The 20932-nt window shown below is 45.6% G+C and overlaps 1 protein-coding gene across 1 annotated transcript in view; it reads left to right on the top strand.

The window, feature by feature from the left end:
• SH3RF3 (SH3 domain containing ring finger 3) overlaps positions 1-5767 on the top strand; it is a 246859-nt gene extending 241092 nt beyond the window's left edge. The window contains exon 11 of the mRNA XM_034074640.1: positions 2528-5767. Within this exon, the coding sequence (XP_033930531.1) occupies positions 2528-2696 (169 nt within the window). The 3' untranslated portion in view covers positions 2697-5767. The remainder of the gene's footprint in view (positions 1-2527) is intronic.
• Positions 5768-20932: the final 15165 nt, after the last annotated feature.

The following is a 20932-nucleotide window of genomic DNA, read 5'->3' as shown; positions in this document are numbered from 1 at the left end:
GCCTCTGTTGCCCAGCTAACTAGCGTTTTAAACATGTGGTAATTTGGAGGTGTAATGTGACACTGACAAAATTGAGAAGGCTCTGAGATCCGTCTAAAATGACAGGAAGCAGATAGGTGTAAGAAAACCTACAATTTTATAGCGGCTTCTCAAAGAGAGGACAAACAGAGAAACAAAAAAGGGAGGTATGAACAGAAGTACACAGGACTGCCTTTTTGGGAGTGAGGGAGGATGGCTGGGAGAAGAGATCTTTTCTGCCAAAAAATATGGCTAATATATGTATTTGCGGTTCAGTTCAGAGGATAAACTAGGCTGAGATGCCACCTGGAGGTCTGGACGGGTGGCACAGCAGTCTCCTGGTGCTGCTGCCCACTGCTGCCCTCACCAGCCTGCCTCTCCCGGGCCCAACTTCAAAAGCCTCTCAAGGGAAAAAGCACAGCATCTTTTCCATCTCTCACAGAGGATTTTGTAACTGATTTGCAAGGTCTTTCGTATCTGAGATTTTGTTACCATATCAAAACCACTTTGGTGCTGTTCTGTGAGGCACCATAGCTAATTAAATTGAAGTTAATTAAATTTAATTTGGGGTTCCTTAAATGGGAAAGAGTACTTCATTTGGTAATGCAGTGACTGAGATTCATTTTTCTAAATCTGTAAGAAGATGCTGTGTAGAAGCCCATTTATGATGATGGGCACATTCCTGTTGAGTGTGGTCACCTCCCCCTTTACGCAAACCATTTAGGGACTAGCAGCTTGTCACTCCTCAAATGTAGTCTGGCTTTAAAAAATGGCTCTGGATTAAGGTATGACATGAGGTATTGGCAGTCCCAGCTGTATCTTTAGGATGAACCTGCCCAAGATACCACCTTTTTCTGCATCTCTTTTTCCCAGCCATCTGCCAAAAGGGTCCATGGATACCTCTGCACCACTTAGGTAATGCTGAGGTCCAACCTTCCTCTTTCTCAAAGCCTTTTGAGGTCCTTGTACAGAGCTCTGATGCACTGTGATTGTGCATAGAGTTGTGAGATCTGAAACTTGGCATCATCTTAGCTAAAATTGTTCCACTCTGATAATTTAATTAATCAACACTGCAGCAGAGTGTTTGAAATAATGTGTGCATTCATTTGCATAATGGCTGTAATTGGCAAAGCTTCATAATATAAGTGTAGCAGTTCCACAGATGATAACAGATGATAACATGATAGACCATTTTCCTGCAGACAGCCTGCAGCACACATTTCAACCTCTGTTATTTGTTTTTCCGCAGAGGAAGGAAGTGACAACTAGATTTATTGACCAAGGGACACAGAAGACTGGCAGATTTTTGATGGCACTTGGACATATATATTTCCTAAATGACTCTGTTGCTGTGTCAAGATTAAAAGGCTGTAGTCAGATTTTAGAGCAGAACCCCCACTCCAAATGGATTTTAATGCTCTTCCAAGTAACAGGATGTTTGGACATGGAGATATCCAGACGCAGAGCCAAAGTTGGTGTTTTCACTGTTTCAGAACTGCAGTCACTACCTGAGCTACATCTGCAAAGAAAATTAATGACTGCCACTGGAGAGCCCCTTGCCTACCATCTCATTGGGAATGGCCTCAAGGAGTGTTCCAGAGCCTTCAGGCATGATGAAGTTAGTCCTTAGGGACAGGATATTATTTTAAATAAATACATTGTAACAAATGGGACATCGGTGGCCATGCAGTGGTTGTGGAAATATTAATCCTCAGGAGTCGGGCTTTAGGTAATCAATTGGCATCTTTTACCTATCTTACTATATTCATTGCATTGCAATTAAGACTGTTAACCAAATGCCAGATGACTGCAAAAGAACATGTGCTGAAGGAAAAAAAAAGCAGTGCAGTGGAAATATATTCCCTTCTCTGCACTCAAGTGCATTGAGATAAAAGGGCCTGGTCTGTGCTCTTAGGAGGATGCCTGCTGATAAGCCTGAGTGCAGAATAGCTGTATCAGGATGAGACCTGTCATTACTTCATTGAAATGAAGTGACACTTGAAAACTAAGTTCCCAGAGAGCTCTGTGAATGGTTCAAGACAGTGGCTCCCTATTGGTTTGGAGAGTGCTTCAAAAGTCATTTGATACCTCTCCATTTTAGATTCCTCTCCAGGTTTGAGGGACCCAAAGTACATTCTCAAAAAAGCATAATAAGAAAAATGTGAACTGCTTTAGCTAACCTCTGCTATATCACAGGTAGGTGGTGAAAGCACTGCAAACCCCATTCTTCATCATCAGTGGACAAGGGAAGAGCTACACATCTCATCTATCTGTATGTCTGTCTTCAACACAGTACCCCACACCATCCTTCTCTCTGTATTCAACAGACAGGGATTTGATGGGTGGACTGCTTGGTGGAGGAGAAATAGGTCGGGTGGTCTTATGGAGACAGCAGTGGTCAGAAACCATTCTGTGAATCTGTGATTCTATGATTTTCGGATGGAGCAGATGCAGAACTGAATGACACATGTCACTGGATGACCGGGTCTTTGCATTTTTGTCTCCAAAGGTACCGTGTTGTGGTTCCATACCCACCACAGAGCGAGGCTGAGATTGAACTGAAGGAAGGTGACATTGTGTTTGTGCACAAGAAACGGGAGGATGGCTGGTACAAAGGGACGTTGCAGAGGAACGGCAGGACGGGCCTTTTCCCTGGGAGCTTTGTTGAGAGCTTCTGAGGACAGCTCGCTGCTTTCTCAACTGGAGGAGCTTTCAGGGGAAACTGCATAGCACAAGAAGAGACAGCAAAGAGAAACTGGACTGATAACCACTGCCATTTTTATTTCCAAAGACTCCCCCAGGCCCTTCAGTCTACAGCTCTGGAGTCACAGTGCCCCATTGTGCTCCTGAGACCACGTGCAGTGCATACAGTGGTATGTTGAAGTAGTGCCTTCCACCTGGAATCACAGACTGAAAGGATGCCCATCTGGACTGTACGTAACCTAAACTCCGGCTGTTAACCCTTTGTGTAAATTATAGAGAAGATATCTTTAAAAAAAATAAGAGGAAAGTTGTTATATTGCTGTAACTTATTTGTCAGAGCTGCAGTGTTCTTATTACTGGCCTATGCAAGATGGATTTGAGAGTTCAAGGAGGTGTGCTAGGAAGCTCTTAAACTGGGATTTAATTTTTTCCGAAGGAAAAAGAGGGAGGGGAGGATGGAGAAAACCCCAGCTAAAGATCAGTGCATCATTGTGCAAGAAAGAATGAGGAGTCCAAAACTTAAAGTCATGCTTTCTATATACCTCAAAGATATGCTGCGCAAGTTTGTCAGTGAGTGTGTTAGTGCTCAGAGTTCCAGCCCATCCGTTGTCCTGGCGCTGCTGCCAGGAAGGTCCTGGAGGAAGTACGGCTCCACCATTAAACTGTGGTTATTTGAGCAGAATCCCTTTTGCCTGTCTTCTGCCCTTATTATATGCAGCATGGATTTTTGTCTTCAGTATCATTTTCCATTGCTTTTTTGTATGACGTACCTTTTTACTGTAAGAACTGCTCTACTTTATATATATTCCTACTAGATCAGACATTTCCTCTTTTTCATACATCTGGTGCTATTTTTTTTAATTGTTCAAGATTTGGGTAGAATAAACAGAGAGGCTACAAAAAGATTTGCATTCAACATATGAAATTAGAAACATACCTGAAGATCAAGATCAGACTGCTTGTTCATGCTTCGTAGAGGAGAAGACAAAAAGCTGCTTGGTCACTGATAAATATACCTGGGGGAGAGTGCCTGTGCAACATGCCTGTGCTCACTCTCTCCTATGCATATAGAGTGGCTGAAGACCCAATTTGAAGCACAGCGTTCTGTCTGGAGAGCGATGATTACTCCAGAATTGGAAGTAATTCCCAGAGGAGTCATTTTAATTGACTTTTTCATGGCAATAAGAAGAACACTGCAGGTTCTAGTATGAGCAGGGACTGTGGAGTTTTCCTGTGTTGTTGCATGACGGAGGCGGGAGCTGATCTGCGATGGCTGTAATTAGTGTTATCAAAATGTGATTTCTTACTGTAGAAATGTACAGTTTAGGAGACTGTTCCATTTCTTACCGTGGTGAAGCTACAATACAAACCATATCAGGCAATATAAGCTTCCATCTACCAGGGACTTAAAGGTGCAATAAATGTGAAGTGAGTTTAGCCAGCTATTCCCATGAAGCAGAATGAGAAAAAAAAAATCCATAATGAGATTGTGTGAGCATTTAAAAAGACATCGGCTCTCAAGGAATGAAATGTGATGAAAGGCTTTTCGTAGCTGCATCCATACCTTGCCTTTGCCAGCGGCTGGCTGTGCACCACATGTGGTGGTCATTTAAAAGTGTGTCAGATGCACTGTAACATGGAGATGATCTTATTAAAAGGAACAGGCCCAGTGGGTGAACATCGTTATTGCATTACCAGCATTTCATATGCAAAGGTGTAACTTCTGTTTTCATTCAAGCCGTGTATACTAGTGCGTATCAAATCCCATGTACCTGAGCGTTCCTATTTAAGTTCAGCTCTGTGACTTTGTAAAGTAAGTTTCTTCTTGCTGTCACATGTAACAAACTGATTCCAGAAACACAGTCCATGGCCAACTATAGCACCTTCACACAGGGAGGCATAATTTTCAGGGTGTTTCTTTTTACACTTAACGTTGCCGCATTTGTTCATAATATTCTAGATTGTAATGAGTCAGCCACTAAAAGTTTAGTTACTGTTGAAAGGAAATTGCCTTTTTCTGACCAACAAGAGACTGAAGAAGCATCTTTTGGAAAGACTTGCTTGTGACTAGAGCCATGTCAGTTCCACTCACTTGGTCCAGATCAGAACTGGTATTGCTGCACCTCAAACGGTAAACTGCACAGTTAGCAAGTCAGCATCGCTGAAATGCCTGTTATCAATTCCAATAAAAATTCTGGGTTAGATCTGTCAGAGATGATGAGATTTTTTCTGACAACTTACACTGGTTAAAACTCTCTTAAAATTCTGTTCCGTGGGTGTATTTACTACATTCAGAGAAATGAAACAGGCTGACGGCTTGCTTGATGCCTATTGTGTTTAGCCAGACCTAAACCGGTTCCAGATTTCCACCTTTTCATGCTTAACTCTAACAGGACAAAATTTGGAGTGTCAGAAGATCAAGGAAAACATGCAGATGTCATGTCATGAAATCAGTGCTTCAAAACGTATTTCGCAGGAAGGATGATGGGGTTTTTTTAATGGACGACAACCCTTCTAGTCATACCTCCTGCAAGGAAAAACATTGGGGGATGTAGGGGTGTTCTATTTTGATAACAGATGTTTCTGGCCCCTGTTCATTGCTTATCATCACAGTTTGGGTTACTGAGTAATCTTCTTTGACAAATCATTTCCGTGCCAGGCGCACAAGTGCAGAACTTAATACAGCTCAGTGATAGCAAACATGACCCAGTGCTATTCAGGAAGTCCTGGCCTGAGAGAGGTCGGACTCGTACTGTGGTCTAGTTTTTATCTGTCATACCAGGGAAGGGGGGTTGAGGGGGCATCTGTATCTCCTACAACAGGGCGGGGAAGAGAAAGGACTCCTTCTGGTGGCCTCAGTTTGTAAAATGCCAGGTTTGCTCTCCTAGAAATGGGTTCAAGCAATTGAACGATTCCTTTGAACTTTGCACAGCTCAGAAGATGTTTTTGTTATACATGAATGTTAACGTGATTTAGGAAATGTTGGCGGATATGAGTACAAATGAACTACAATGACTGTGTTTCTGATTCTTTAAATAAAATAAACATTAAGGCAACTTGAGTGAGTTTCTCTCTCTATTAGACAACAAAGTGAACAAGCAATGTAAGTGGCTCTGAGGTCTGGAAAAAAAATGCAGGAAGACAAACCTTCTGCAAATCCTGCTTTTTTTTTGAGCAGACCCTACATTTCCTTTGTTTTCAGTGGTAAATCCCACATAAATAAAGGCCAGGTAAAGATAAGAGATGCCTGAGCTCAAGTCAGAATCTCTTTCTGCGTCTTCCTTTGGCAGATGTGGGATTCTTCAAAATCTTGAGAAGTTAACAACTTGCCCATGGAGGAAAGCTGTGTCAGTCCAGGGAAAGAGAGTAGGGACAGGTTGGGGAGAAGGGCTATGGCAGCACAGGGGCTGGCAGGGGAGGCATCAGCAGAAGCATTTGCAAGGAAAGCAGCAGCCTCTAATCCTGCTAGGAGGTTTTGGCCACACTTTAAGGTCACCTGATGGGTTAAGCAGGTTTGTGGGTAAAGGAAGTCCCCTTTCCTCCTGCCCCAGGTGGGCTTGAGCATGGTGCTGGCAGGGTCTCTGTGTCCCCAGACTATATAGAGCCAAGGAACTGGGAAAGAGGGAAGGAGTAGGTTGTACCCCAGGCATTCAAATGCCCCCCTAAGCCAGGTGAGGGGTTGTAAGCCCATTTGTGCGCATGGCCTGAGCTTCCTCTTCAGCAGCACAGTGCAGAGCATCTGGAGGGGAAGCATGCACTGCATCTGGACTTGTTTCCCTTGATTCAGCTGGAGATGCCTTTAAGGAAGAGGCCCCCTCATATGGTAATTCATTGCCCCAGTTGGGAGCAGGTAGGAGCCACACTCATCTTGTTCACCAGAGCATCACTGCCATGGGCAGCCAACCCTTCAGTGAGGTGACACAAGTCTCTCTTCACCTCAGCTGGATCCAGAGTCAAGATTCTGAAACATGGGAACCGGAAGAATTTGAACATGGACAGGCAACATCTCTTGGCCTTGCTGCCTGACCGGCCTGACAAGCAACACAGTACAAAAACTGCATGGAGCAGCCTGACACCCATTCCCAAGCTGGTCTGGAGAGCGGTTCCCTCCATGTTTCACAGGGTCCAGCTCCTCTCCAGCCAGTGCTGCCAGTACATGCTGTGCACCTCTCCCAGCCACAGCACCTCACCGCACCACCTCACACCATGCTTTGCTCTGGCTCCATCACCTCATAGGAACCCCAGTCATGTTTCAATAGTAAAAAAATCATCATAAAATTGTTACACAGCAGGACTATTCCTAAAGGCTCATGGAGAGCAGAACCACCTGGACAACATCTGCAGGGCTTTCCTGCAGCCAAAAGCTCTTCCTGACATCAGCAGCTCCTCATAACATGGTGAACCTGGCAGCTGCACAGCTAAACTCGCTGGTGCCAAACCAAATAAATGAGCTGTACCAGCAGGGAAGCCAAGAGGTGATACAGTCTGGAGAAGGCCCTGTCCTCCCATCCTCAGCCTTTCATGTAGCAAAAATTACTCTCCCAGTGGCTGCAGATGTATTTCACATCCCTGGGGTGTGGGTGTCTCCCCTCCCTTCAGGAAACAACTTGGTTCTATTCAGCCACCGAGCAGCACCTCCTGCCCCACAGTGCCACAGAGGGGTCATGAGCAAGGCCACCCAGGGGCTTGCACCAGGGGGGTCCTCTCACCCCTACCCCTCCCAGCAGCACACATTAATAGCTACAGCTCAGTTGCAGGTGAGCCCATCCTTGCATGGCTCTCTTCTTTACTCCTACCCCATGGAGACATCAGCAGCCCCAGGGAAGGACAGCCAGCATCCTACTGGCTTGGCAAGAGGGTCACTAAAAGCTGTTTCCAACAAAAATGGCTCTTTCACACCAGCTAAGATGTGACGTGGTGTTTTTGCAAAGGCAGAAGAAATGGTCTTGCATGCAGGATTATGAGGTTTGCAACCTCCTGTGTGCACATGTGTGTGTGTAAAAACCCACGAGCAAGGAGTGCTGCCAGGGCACAGGGCTGCCCTGGTGATAACCTGCCCACCCTCTCACTGGAAACAGGGGCCGGCTTTTTACTTAAGGGTGAGTGTTCCCAGGGGAAACACCATGCTTGGGGAAACCATAGGTTTGGTTGGTGCCCTCGGTGCTGCACCCCAGCAAAAGATGGGGGTGAGCAATGGGGGAGCTGCCTTTGGCAGCAAGGTTGCTGTCACCCATGTGTTCTCTTTGAGGAGCACAGCAGTGATGGGGAGCACAGCTAAATGATGGGGCAGAGGAAAAGCTATTAAGACAGGAGGGAAGACAGGAGTGTCTTTAATTTACTGTCACAGAAGGAAAAAGTGCTAAATTTGCATTTCCCATCTGCACAAGAGCTTGGTAAGGTTGATGTCAGTCATGTTGGTGCCTGCAACCCCCTAGCAGGCCCCAGGATGGCAGTTTTGAGGTGTGCATGGCAGTGGTGGAGGGCAGTCCCATCACCAGGAAGACATGTCCTATGCCATCATGCCACCTGGCCAGCAGGACCACAAGAAGTGTTTGGTGGCCAGTGTCCCCAAGGAGGATACAGAAACAGCCCAGGACACAATGGAGACAAGTCAGTGCCAGGCAGCACAACTCTACCTGCTGAGTGGACACACGCCATGCCAGCCCCAAGGAAACCCTTTGGGGCCCCAGCTCTGCTGCTGAGGGATGCTGGCAGCCAAAGCCTGACACATCCCCACAGCCATACCCAAACCATGTGTTGGGGACCCTGCTCCACATCACCACTGTTTCCGTGATGCTCTCAGGGCTGGCTCTTGTGTGTGATGCTGCACAGCCAAGGGGTCTGTGAGCTGTCCCCCCCACAATCTTTCCTTTCTGCCCAGCAATTGCAGAAAGGAATTCACTTTCTCATGGGTATGTCAAATTTGCCCTCTGGCTGCCCACTAGAAAATCAGTCTAGCAGACAAGGGGGCAATTTGTTAAGGTTTTCCCCCTTCCATCCCCAGATAATTGCCTGGGATCTGCGTTAATGGAAACATAAATTGACTGCCACTCTGCTAAATGACAATCAGGTTTTGTTTGACAGAGCTGGGAAGTATCTTATCCTGAACATTGGCACCAAACAATCTAAATGCAAATTACACAATGTTTGGGGGTGAGGATGCTGTTTATCCTCAGATGAGGTTATATGATAATGCAGAGTGGGTGGAGAATTGCCTTTCAGATCCTAAAGGCTATCAAAATGTGAGATGGTTAAAGTGTAGGGCCAGTGTTTACATTTTAGAAAATGGACCAGACTCAGTTATTTGGCATGGGTTTTCTTTTCACAAATCACTTTTTAAACAAGATGTAGTGCAGCGGCATTTCAGACATATTTCAGCAATTCTCAGGCACCCGGGTTAGTGTGGAAAATGACAGAGCAGCCACCATTTTAATCCTATTATGTCTATTGCTCCCAGCTTGTTCTCCTCTGTTGAAACACACTGTGATGCCTCAGAGAACCAGAAAAACATTTGCTGCACTCCTGGCCTGTTTCTGTTGTTAGATTAGCAGGTCTGTGCACAGCAGCACTGCCCAGGCACCTCCAACGCTCTTGCATTACAGGAATGGTTACAGGATACAGCTACATTATGAAATGGAACCAGCACCATCAGCTTCCCAAGAGGTCACCACTTGCTGGGGGGGTCACCTCTCATGCTGTCTGCCCCACGCTGGACATACAGCAGCTTTTGTGCCACTTGGTTGGTGGGTTGTAAAGAAAGTTACTGCAGAAATCGAAGCCTTCAAACCTGCTCAGCACATCGCTCTTGCACCTTGCCATGGTGCCAAGCCCTGGGATACTGGGACACTGCATCACATGGGCAGTGCAGCAGGGCTGGCGTGAGAGCTGCTCTATCATTTGGACCATGTGGCATTTTCCACAAGGGAAGGCAACAGTTTTCCTTAGTCTTGTCCTGGAGGAAAGAGGTGTCTGCAGCAGCCTGGGGGGTTCAATAACTCAAAGCTTTCAGCAGCTCGCAGAGCTGGTCTCCCTGACGTTTTTCCACTGCAGGTTTGTAACCTAATCTTCTCTCAGCTTGATTTAGGCTTCTGCATTTCTCCATAAATTAGGAACAGGTTTGAGTTTACTCCAACAGTTTTGCTCATCCGGGAGGCAACGGAAGGAAAGGATTAATGTGTTATTTTTATTTTCTGTTTTAAATATGTCTCATGCAGAAAAATGCGCATGAATCTCTGCAAGGCAGGAAAAAGAGCAACAGATCTGTAGAAATGGCACAAGTTGCGTGTGCATGAATTTTTGGGGCCTCAGACCATTTGGTGTAGAATAGCCAAATAACTCACACAAATCTATGACAGAAGGACATTCGAAAGCAAACGAATACACCAGGGGTAACCTAGACTTTTAGGATGGGAAATCAATGAGCAGCTATTGTAGCCCCACCTAGGAGGGCTCTGCCCTCTGTTCAGGGGGCAGCTGGGAGTTTGGCTTCACCCACCAGCTCTGCTCCTGTGACTGAGACCTTAGAGACCAGCCAGGGCATCCTTTGCAAGGAACTCATCGCACGGTGGGAGATGAAGGACGAACGATTAAAGGACGGTTTTGCAAATTCGGCCATTGACTTGCTGGTGTTAGGAGACACAGAGGGTGATTTTCAAAAGGCTTTGATGATGTGGCTGCTAAGCTGCAGTTGTGAGCAGATGAAATGAGGAGAGCCAGGAGTTAGTGCTTCTGCCAGCAGCAAGCTGCACCTATCAGTGCAGTTGGCTGCACAAGCTGAACACGACGGATTTTGCCTTCGCTACTGTGATAAATACATACACAAGCACATAAATCATGCACACACGTATGTGTATGCATGCACACATACACTTATACATATCACCATCCCTTCTTTAGTACCAGGCCCTGAAAGAGCCAGGCATTCTTGCTGAGTTCTTACAGTGCTGCAGCGCACTGAGCCACTTTGATTGATGCTACTTAAGCTGGTCCAGGGCCACCTGTGCTTGTGATAGAGGGAGTTGCGTTACAAGAGCCTCAGATGTCAGCTGTAAAGCAACACCAGAAACTTGAAGGAAACCACCCAAAGGTCTGAGCTGCAAATGACTCCCTTATCTGAAGGCCATCACCCTTCTGGCAGCTTCTGGATTTCCTCTGGTGACCTCGCACCAGTTTGGAGATGCAGCAATAGGATTCATTCGAGAAATGATCCAATGCTCCAACTTTCTATTAATGACAGAGGACTCTGGAACAAGTACTTTCAAAGGAAGATGAAGCAGAAAGTGAAGTCCTCCTTCCTTCAGCTCTCCAGTTCTCATAGAAGAGCCTTCATTAAACAGGGCGGCATTAATTCAGATTTAAAGGGAGAAATATATATTCTTGAGCATTTCCCATAGCTTAACATGAAGAGCCATTGCAGTATTGCACCTCCATCCACTTACCCTGAGCAGAGGACAATAAAGTTCACTGGAAATACATATCAAATTGATGCCAATTTTTGCCCAAGACAATTTGTTGAAAGTGCTGCTTCACTTTGTCTAAATAAATATTAGCAGAGAAAGAGAGAACACAAGAAACTAAGGGAGGGGATCTGGGGTGGGCAGGATCAAGTCACCAGTTGCTGCTCCAGTGGGTGTTTGGTTATTTATACAAAGCAGAGAGGCGTCAAGTGCCTGAAGCATCTTCCAGTCTCTGCATCCCCCATCCCAGGGGCCTGCTACTGCTCTGGGAGGGGGGACAGCAGCTCAGGAGGTTGTCCCAGGAACATGCAGAATCTCATCACCACCTCAGTACTGTCTGGTTCCTGAAGCAATGCCACCTTGGACATTGGCAGCATCTCCCACCACCCCTGCAGAACTGTCAGACAGTACCTGAGGTTCAGCCATGACCACATCTTGGAAACGGACAGCCACCCAGTAATCCATTAGTCATAAACCACTCTTGATAAATGATTATAAAGTGTTTTATTTTGTCATTAGCCTTATCTTGCTTTCTAAAGCTGACTTAGTTTCTAAACAATATTAGATTTTCAATATTAGGTTTTTCACTTTCATTAATCTCCTTGGCTTGATAGACTAAATTAACCTGTTTGAGGACAGGTTTTATTTCTTTAACATCTTCAAAGGGAGACAAATTCAGCGAATTATTTTGGCTTTTCCTCCCAAACTTTCCTTTATTAAAACCATGGAAGTATACACGTGCACATCCCTGTAATCCAAACATGGGAGAATTCTAATTCCTGAGCTCTCCGCTAATTTGTGTACTGAAGCCTTCCTACCACATCCCAGATGTTAATAACATTGGAAACGAGCTGCAGTGAGAATGCAGGCATGAGAGAGACGGGCTGAAATAAAACCACAATGAGGGACTGTCCCTCCTATCAATAAAATGTGCCGCATTTCTCCAGGCAGTGTGTGAATTATAGCGGGCACGTCATCCGCCCGGCAATAAAAGGCTGCCACATGACTCCCCGGCACCCAGGGAGCTATCATTTTCAATTAGGAATAAAAGCCTCTGGCATGTGACAGCGACGGCAGAAGAACTGAGCGCAGTTAAGGCAAAATTCAGTTTCATTACGGCTCGACACAGATTAGAGTTTTCCTTTGTTTTCGCACCACACTCCTCTGTCGTTGCACGGGAGGCAACGTGGCAGCGTGAGCTCTGCTACTGGCTCAAGCACAACTGTAAGTGAATTGAGAAGACCCTGAAATAATGGCTTTTAAGAGGAGTGCAGCACAAAAGGCCTCTGTAGCAAGCCTGAAACTACCACCCTCACTGAGCAGAGTGCTGTAATTTAAACATTAATCGGTTTCTGTGGTGCTGGATAGCAATGCCAGTGATCATCTGCAGATGTAAAACCTGTCTCTTTTCTATTTAGATGGCTTTGGGGTTTGGTTTTAGCTCCTTTTAGCTATTGTTTTTTATTGGGCCAAACTGTGATAACATGAATTTAAAAATCCACACTTGGTGCCCGCTCTTTTCCCCTCTACTGATAGTATTAGGTGCTCATATGATGCAGTCAAGAAGTGAAGGAAGGCACAGTGCCAGGTCAGCCTCTGATTTAATAAAATTACAGCAAATCCAATACACTAGTCAGAACGCATCTCTCTAATGTATCACTTAAATCTCCATTGTATCCTAATAACTCAGTGTAACTCAGTTTTTACCTTGGGTTTTTAGAAGTTAATCTTCTACAATATTGACCTGCGTTTATTAAAGTACATCTCATATTTTTTACTGAATACATTTTGTGACCTAGTTCTGGACAGGTTTGGGTTTTTTTAAAGTGTCAAATTTATTTCTTTTCCTTCCTTTTTACTTTTCTCAAATGCTTATAAACTGTTTTCAAACCAGGGAAAGAGATGAGAGCTTGGATCAGTCCCCCACTACCATGCCTGGCCATGGCACCACCCTGATGATGCTAAGGCCATCCCATGCTTTCCCCTCTCCATAGGATTGTTACAGGCTGGGCAGGAGCTGGGGCATACAGAAGGAAGCAGATCAGCTGCCAGGGCTGTTCCAGCATCCAGGGGATGCTCAGAAAGAGCACAGCTCCAGCCCAAGGACAACAGAGTTGTCACAGACAACACACTGGCTACAACAGGACCACAGGCCCATGTGGCAAAGGTGAATGAGAGGAAGGCAGAAGCCAGTGGTGCAGAACCAGGACACAGCAGGACCCCTCAGCAGATGAAGAATAATCACGGACTTGTTTAGGGATGAAAACTTTTGGCTGGGCTATGAATCTGGTGGAAGGGTGCTCTCTGCACTGCATCACAGTTGGCACTTTGCCTTCTGCAGTCTACAACAAGGGCTAACATCACTTCCATCCAGAGCTTTTATCCCTTGTCACCTGTGTAACCAGAGAACAAAACCAGTGCTATGGTGGCTCTCCAGGATCATTTCTGCTTTCCCCTCACTGCAGCATGTTGGGGTTGGGATCCTTCACAAACAGAGGTTGGACCAAGCAATCCACATAACCAAGACTTGTGGGTTATTTAATCTTCTTTTGCTGTGGCTGCCCTTGGCCAAGCTACTCGTGGCCAGCAGCACTGAGTCCTTCCTTAAACCTCATGAGACAGCCCCAGCCAGCAACAGAAAGGCTGCAGCAAAGCTGTGAGAGGTAGGGGAATAGGAAGGAAAAGAGAAGCAAACCACAGAGCAGAGCAAGAATTCCAGGCAGAGAAAGCGGAAATGGGTGGCCCCAGTGGTATGCGGTGGGACATTCCCATCCCTCCCTTGGGACACTCATCAGTATGGCTTCCTGACCATGCTGGCAGAGAAATCTCCCCAGTACTTACACCCAGGGGAGCAGAGGCATAATGCAGATGTTGGCTGCTCAGCTCTTCTGCCTTCTGGGAATGCTCCCAGTCAACTCCAGCCCATTTCTGTCCTCTATCCCTTGTGGTCCCTGAAGCTAAATAAGTATCTGCTCTCCACCCTTCTAACACCATGGGACCTGTGGAGCTGTACAGACACAAAGCAGACAAGCACATCCATAAGCAACCAGCACGTCCATCAGCAACAAGCACAAAAAGAGCTCTTGCTGCTGAGATATTTACCCAGCCCCTGTGAAAACAAAAGGGTAGAATAACACTAAATGATCGCTTTTCCTGCTCTGATTTGCCATTTGGAGAATTATCATACTTCATGCATCCAGCAAGATGTGCTTTACCTCTGAAGTAAAGAGCCTCAGCATGGACATGTAATTGCCCACAGTCCTGGCTCCTAGCACCTACTCAATTTTTGTGCAAGCCTAAAGTAAGCCCTATTCCTGAGACAGTAATTAGCATGCCTCTCCCATGTCTTACTAAATGACATCATTCAAGTCTTCGATAGTTGCTCGTATTAGTCCCAGAAAGGTTATTTTCCAGCACTTCTGGCCACAGGGAAACACCGCCCTTGCTTCAGAGCTGAATATGGACAGGCAGAGATCCCAGGGCCCATGCGGATGCCAAGGAAAAGCAGGAAAGCAGGTTCAAACCCCAAGGTCAGGACCACTGGGTCTCCCCTCTCCCCACAAGCTACACCTCCTTCCACTTCAACATTTTAAACACAGGGGCTGCCATGCCACTAAATAAATATGCTGACATACAGCTAGTACGTAGCCTTTAAGCACCAGTGAAAGCCTAAAAGCTCTCTCCGATAGCAACTGCAGTAGAGCTGTGTCCCCATCTCATCAGGCTTTCAGGCTCAGTGAGAAAGAGCCGGAGATCCTCACAGTCCTTGGGGGTCTGCTGGGACTAATCTAGCTTTAACACCAGGGACACAATAACAGGCACAGCTGCTTGCAGCTGAACTGGCTGTGCCATGCTCACTGACGGGAGCACAAGGCATGACCTCACACCCTTGGCTGTGAGGCAAGGCACCCCACTGACTTGTCACTGCCTCGTTTCTTCAGGGTGTACAGCAGAAGAGCAGTCTAGTCAGGAGCACATGTCTTGGCAGATACCCAAGTTGATGTCAAGCTGATGTCTTCTTATTAGTCTTTATAGAAAATAGCATTTGGAGCCAGTATAGCGCTGGGAGGTGTTACAACCACAAGTGAGGACAGAGAAATAATTAAACAGGACCTGAAAAGTTTACAAATCCTGTAAACAGACAAAGAATAACCACAAAGTTTAACTTGGAGAAGGTGCAAGCCAATATAACTAAGCAAAATAATCAAACCCACAGATATTTCATGAAGGAGGCCTTTGGAAAGTGAGAGCTAAAAATCAGTCTGCAAGCAAGAGATGAAGAATGAGTGTGTGCATGTGTGAAGGTGAGAAAGCGAACAGGAGTCTGGAAGAGCACAGCTCTTCTCAGCAGGAATTACACAGCACTAAAAGCATGGGGTCATATTGCACTTTTAAGGACATTGAGATCCGTGTTTAATTTCCGCACATTTGATGCTGTGATAACATTATCTGGGAGGAAGGATGCAGAACTCTCTCCCTGCCCCTGGGGGAGAGCCCCTGCCTTGCTAAGAGCCACAAGAGCTTGGTGGCTGCCCCCAGGCTCAGGGCCCAGTGCAGGGGGTTACAGCCAGCTCCATCATAGCCAGGAGCCTGCAGGGAGGTGCTCCCAGCACTGCAGATGTTCCTTACTCCTGCTGCCTTCCTTGGGTGCGATGGCACCATGGTCACACATTGCAGAAGTGACAGGCTGTGCACTAATGCACACAAGAGTGGTGATCTGATAACCCAAAGAACAAACCTTTCCAAGCAGTGATCAATGAACTCTCATATTCAAGCCTTTTGCAAAAGGATGACAAACATTACCTGTTCTATGTGCTGCACTTGCACTACATGAACCAAAAGTTTGCAGTTAACCAGCTTTGTCCCCACGCTGCATTCCCAGAGAAGAGTCACATCCAGGATGCCTGCCTTGCTGCCAGGGACTGGCTGGAAGGCTGCAGACACAAATGCAAGGGGATCAGACCCCTGTGACCTACAAATGAGATCATGGAGAAGGACAGAAAGAAAACTCAAGCTATTGCTGGGCATCAGTCCTGAATGGGAACCAGCAGACAAAGAGAACTGGAGATCATTTTTACTCTTTGCCAAGAGGCTCGGTTTTCATCCACAAATTAAGGAAAATTATGGAAAATTAGCCCAAAGATAGTAGCCCCTCCCCTGCTACCAGCAGCTGAATATTTGGGGCATTTACCTGAATGGCAAAGAGCTAGTGACGGTCCTCATCTCTTCCTGAGTGAAGACAGACCTGCCCCATGAGGCTCTGAGGATGATTTTCCAGCCACACCAGGCTGAGGTTCAGTCATCCTCCTTCCTTCCCACCCTGCCAGCCAGACCACTCGGTATAAGCGGTGTCCCTTGCTGGCTAGCCCAGCGAGGCTGTAAGGGCTGTTATTTGGATGCTGTCTGTCCCAGAGCATCATTAGGATGCCTGAGGCATTAGTACAGGCGCCCAGAACAAATCCTCTCCAGCAGCCTGAAGGATGAACCTCACATGGCAGATGAGTGTTGAGACCACACTGACCCACTGGTGCTGAGAACAAAATGTTTCATTGTGCCCAGAGGAGCAATTTGTGAAGAATGAAACAAAATTACATGTTTTATTTCATTGGGTTTTGTTCAGAAAGGAGAAAAAATGGCTTTCTCTTCAGGGACTTGTAGGAAACTGTCATTTAGGAGCTGAGACTCAAGTACTCCCTTTGTCTCCAACAGAAAGAGAAAATAACCCTCCCGCCACTGCTGATTATCAGCTGTGAAGGACTTTTTGTCTTCTGTTGTCTCTACCATTTGCTGCAACAGTACTGCTCCTATCCCATTCCACTTCCTTATGAGAACCTCAAGAGTCACCCTCCAACCCTACAAGAGGTCATGTCAGAAATCCAAGAAGGGATTTCTTTCTTCTAAAAAGGGAGTTTCCTGTTGTCTTACCTGCTTAAATCTGCACCTTTAATCTCTACTTTGAACTACTTCCAAACTCATCCCGAGACATTGCTATAGAGCACCGCATCAGGAAGCTGCAAGCATCCGCATGCTGCCTGACGGAGCCAATGTGCCTTCCAGCTCCAGTGTCAACACACCAGGGCAGGGACATCAGCTGTGCAGTTTTTACTTTGAAGGATGTTTTGGGGATGTAAACCACTGAGTATATTACCAAATAGCATTCTTTTGGACTTAGGTAATGTTCATTTTCAGCTTTCAGGCTGAGAACCTTCGCCAGATGATTTAGTGAGCGGCTAACATGAAAGAGGAAGGATATGCTGTTATGTCTAGAATTAAAAGAAAATAAAATGTGCACAGTGAGGAAAATATGCTGTTACACTGGTCTAAACCAAACAAGTCTCTCACATTTGACAAGTAGGACAAGGCAGAAAAAACTCTTCAACATCTGATATACGGTACAAAACTCCCCACCTTGGGAAGATCAGGATTTTCACTACTATCATGCTATGCCCACCACAGCAGCTCTCCTCTCTGCCCTCCAGGTTACTGACTCCAAAGACCTGGTCCCTGCCAGCCAGCCTTTCACATCTCCCATCCTTCCTGCAACTGTATTCTCATGGACTTCAAACTGCCCAGGAGTTTTCCACCCTGGCTGCTTCTGGGGACTAAAATCCTGCTGATGCTTTAATTTTGGCTTTATCAAGTGAGGCTTTCACAGCTCTCCTTTGCCCGAGGGTTTGTTTTTATGCTTAAACGTAATTTCTGGCTCATAGCGGGACACAGCTCCAGGAGCTGCAGCCTCTCCAGGATGGTCGTTTAGCACCCCTCACTGGCAGCCCCCATAAATTAGTCTACTAAAAGGGGCTTTAAAAATACAGGGAGAAGAAATAAACACGAAAGGTAGGAAATAGAAGAACCAGAGAAACCCAGACAACAACAACAGCAGTATCCCTTTCCCTCCTGATTTCCAAGAAATCACATTTCCAAGACAACTGTAATACTTTTTAAAACAGTTTCTCCTGCAAACAGCTCTGGTGCTTCAAAAAACAGAAGTCCCTGCTCCCACATCTATTTTTTCTGAGCATCTACATCAAAACAATCTATTTGAAGAATGTTTTTAGTCCCTTTAAGCCATTAAACAGGTTTCAGCTATTGAAGGTGAGCAGATTAAGGATGACACCAGAAATACACACCCAGGGGACATCTCAGTCATTTGGCATAGTTACAAGTTACATAGTTACAAGAGTAGGGATAATTTTGCTGTCTTTCTGTTTAAGACTTGACTGGATACTGTCCAGGGTAAAATTAACCTAATCTGAAAGCACGCACATCTATAAATTCATCTGCAGTTTTGAATGAGCTACTTGCCATTTTTAGTACTTTTCAACTTCATTTCACACCAAACAGGAAATTACTTCTTTTTCCCCAACCAGTCAAACTCCCCAGTGAACCCATAGCATCCCAGGGTGTGCAAGGCAGGTTCCAAAAGCTGAAGTTAACACTTGTGCATGGAGGTTTTGTCTCTCTGTTAAAGGGCAGTGAATTTATTGCTTCAAGTGCTGTGTCCCGAGATATGACATTTATATGACCGTATCTTACAAAAAATTCAAAGCTGCAAATCATTTTTTAAAAGCACATAGGATTGTATGGGGTTTTTTTAACACCCTATCCAGGCAAATTTCCGAACATGAGTTTTAGCAACAAGCATACTACACTGTAATTCACAGAATCACAGAATCACTTTGCGTGCTTCTAGTGAGAGCAGCATCAGCCAAATGTTTGTAGCCATTGCTAATTCAGAGCTTGCAATAAGGTATTTTTACCTACTGATCCAATGAGCTTTGCCAATATACAAACTCCATGTATCATCCAGTAAAACTCTCAAGGATCAGTCCTGACCTCACAGCCAAAGCACCATTCCAAACATACTGCTGGCATGCCAGTCCTTATTGGGGAAATCTGCTGTTCCATCCACCATAATTACATTTCATTTACCAGGAATACTATCAACAGTGCCCTCAGGTCATTATGATCTCTAGTTTCTGTGATTGCATTTTCAATGACAAGATTCATAAACTGAGACATTTCAAGCCCTACCAGAATATTAGGATAGCATTTCCTTGGACACCAAGATAAACAACACTCAGCCTTTTAACTAGGATTTTTCCCATTTTCTTCAAAAATCATTGAAAGAGTATCGGTGTTGCTGGTAACCTTTAAACTTCAGCTCACTGAACTGTAGCAACCCAAAGAGTCTTGGTACATCTCATGTTTGTCCTAAAGCTTTTTCCAGGTGGAGAATCCAGGCTAGACACAGATCAGGTTGGCACATATTTATGAGGGAATTGAAACATTTTTGAGCCTTTCCTCCCTGCCCTGCCTGCCTGCAGTGCCTTGGAGTAGCCATGCCACTGTCACAGGATGCTGTCGATCAGATGGCTTCTTGATCTCCTTCTCTTCAGCAACCTAAATATGAATTAAGTCTGTCTCCATGCTCTGGTTTAGCAGTTTGCACCTAGGTACTGCCCACTTGGTTAGAAACTGGCTCAGCCTCCACCAAAGCCTTACCAGTGAGGTCAGGGATGAACTTGAGGCCAGATCAATGCAGGAGATTACAAAGGGCCCCCTGGCAAGCACCAGTTTCCAGGGCCAGAGCGCGGCCTTCCTGCAAAGGGAGGTTTTGGATGGAGTTTGGTAAAAGGTTCCCTTTTTATTTCCTCCTGACTTCAGAGCCTCCCAACAGCCACATGTAAACACCTGCCCTGCCAAAGAGCACCATCGCTCAGCAACCAGAGAAAGCCCTGCCTCATGAGACACTATGGAAATCCATTCACAAATACAGTCAGTGTGAAGAGTTTTAAGCCTCCCCCCCCCCTTCTCTGCTTGACTTGGAGCAGATATGAGCTTTCTCACCTTTCAGTCAATGATCTTGTCCATCAGACGAGAGAATTTCTGAGGCAGATCTTCCTCACCTCCTGTTGAAATAGCTTCATTTAGTACATACCACATCCATACTGGAGCAATGAGTATAATCTGACATGAACTTAAACTTGCTCACTTTTTTGTTTCAGGATCCATGCATACTTTCCTACATAAATAAAGCTGAAAAATGTCAGCAAGTTGGGCTGACTACTCAGGATAAATTATATGTCTGCAGGGAAGTCTCTCCTCTGATGAAGACACTTCAGGACCATATTATAGACCACGTTGCTTCAGGAACCTCAGTATGGTTCTGGAGACATTAAATATGTATGAGTATCTCTCTATAAACCTAAGTGACTGGGGAATCTAGAAGCAAAAGCATAAGGCATTTAAATTCTGGATGTAGGGAGACAAAGGTTTAATGCAAACCTAACCCAAAGTAGTCAGAATTCACACTGCATTACTCTCCTCCTTACATAGATCACCCTCTCACAAAAGCTCCTCTGATTTATTTATCAGCCAAAACAACAGCAGGCTTGAGAACTATGTACAAGTTTGAGAAGCACAGGCCTGTGTTTTGTATCAGCAAACAATGCCAGCCCAAGTACCTGGTCCATCACAGATTTCCTGTGGGACTGTAACTACCCATTAGAAGCTGTGATGTGCTTATTTTCATGGCTCATTACCACTGAGTGGGTGCAAATGAAAATAAATCTAATTATGCTTCAAAATCTGAGCCCGACCCCCTGTGGGTGTCATCTTCCAACTTCTTAATATCTTCTGTGAGAATAAATACATTGGAGACTGAGATGCAGTCACGGTCCCTGGAAGCATTCAGAAACTGCATAAACGAGGCCCTCAGTGACATGGTTTAATGTGGTCTTGGCAGTCCTGGG

This window comes from Melopsittacus undulatus, chromosome 2, assembly GCF_012275295.1.
Source record: "Melopsittacus undulatus isolate bMelUnd1 chromosome 2, bMelUnd1.mat.Z, whole genome shotgun sequence".
NCBI classification, from domain to species: Eukaryota; Metazoa; Chordata; class Aves; order Psittaciformes; family Psittaculidae; genus Melopsittacus; species Melopsittacus undulatus.
This window is presented reverse-complemented; position numbering and strand designations above follow the sequence as displayed.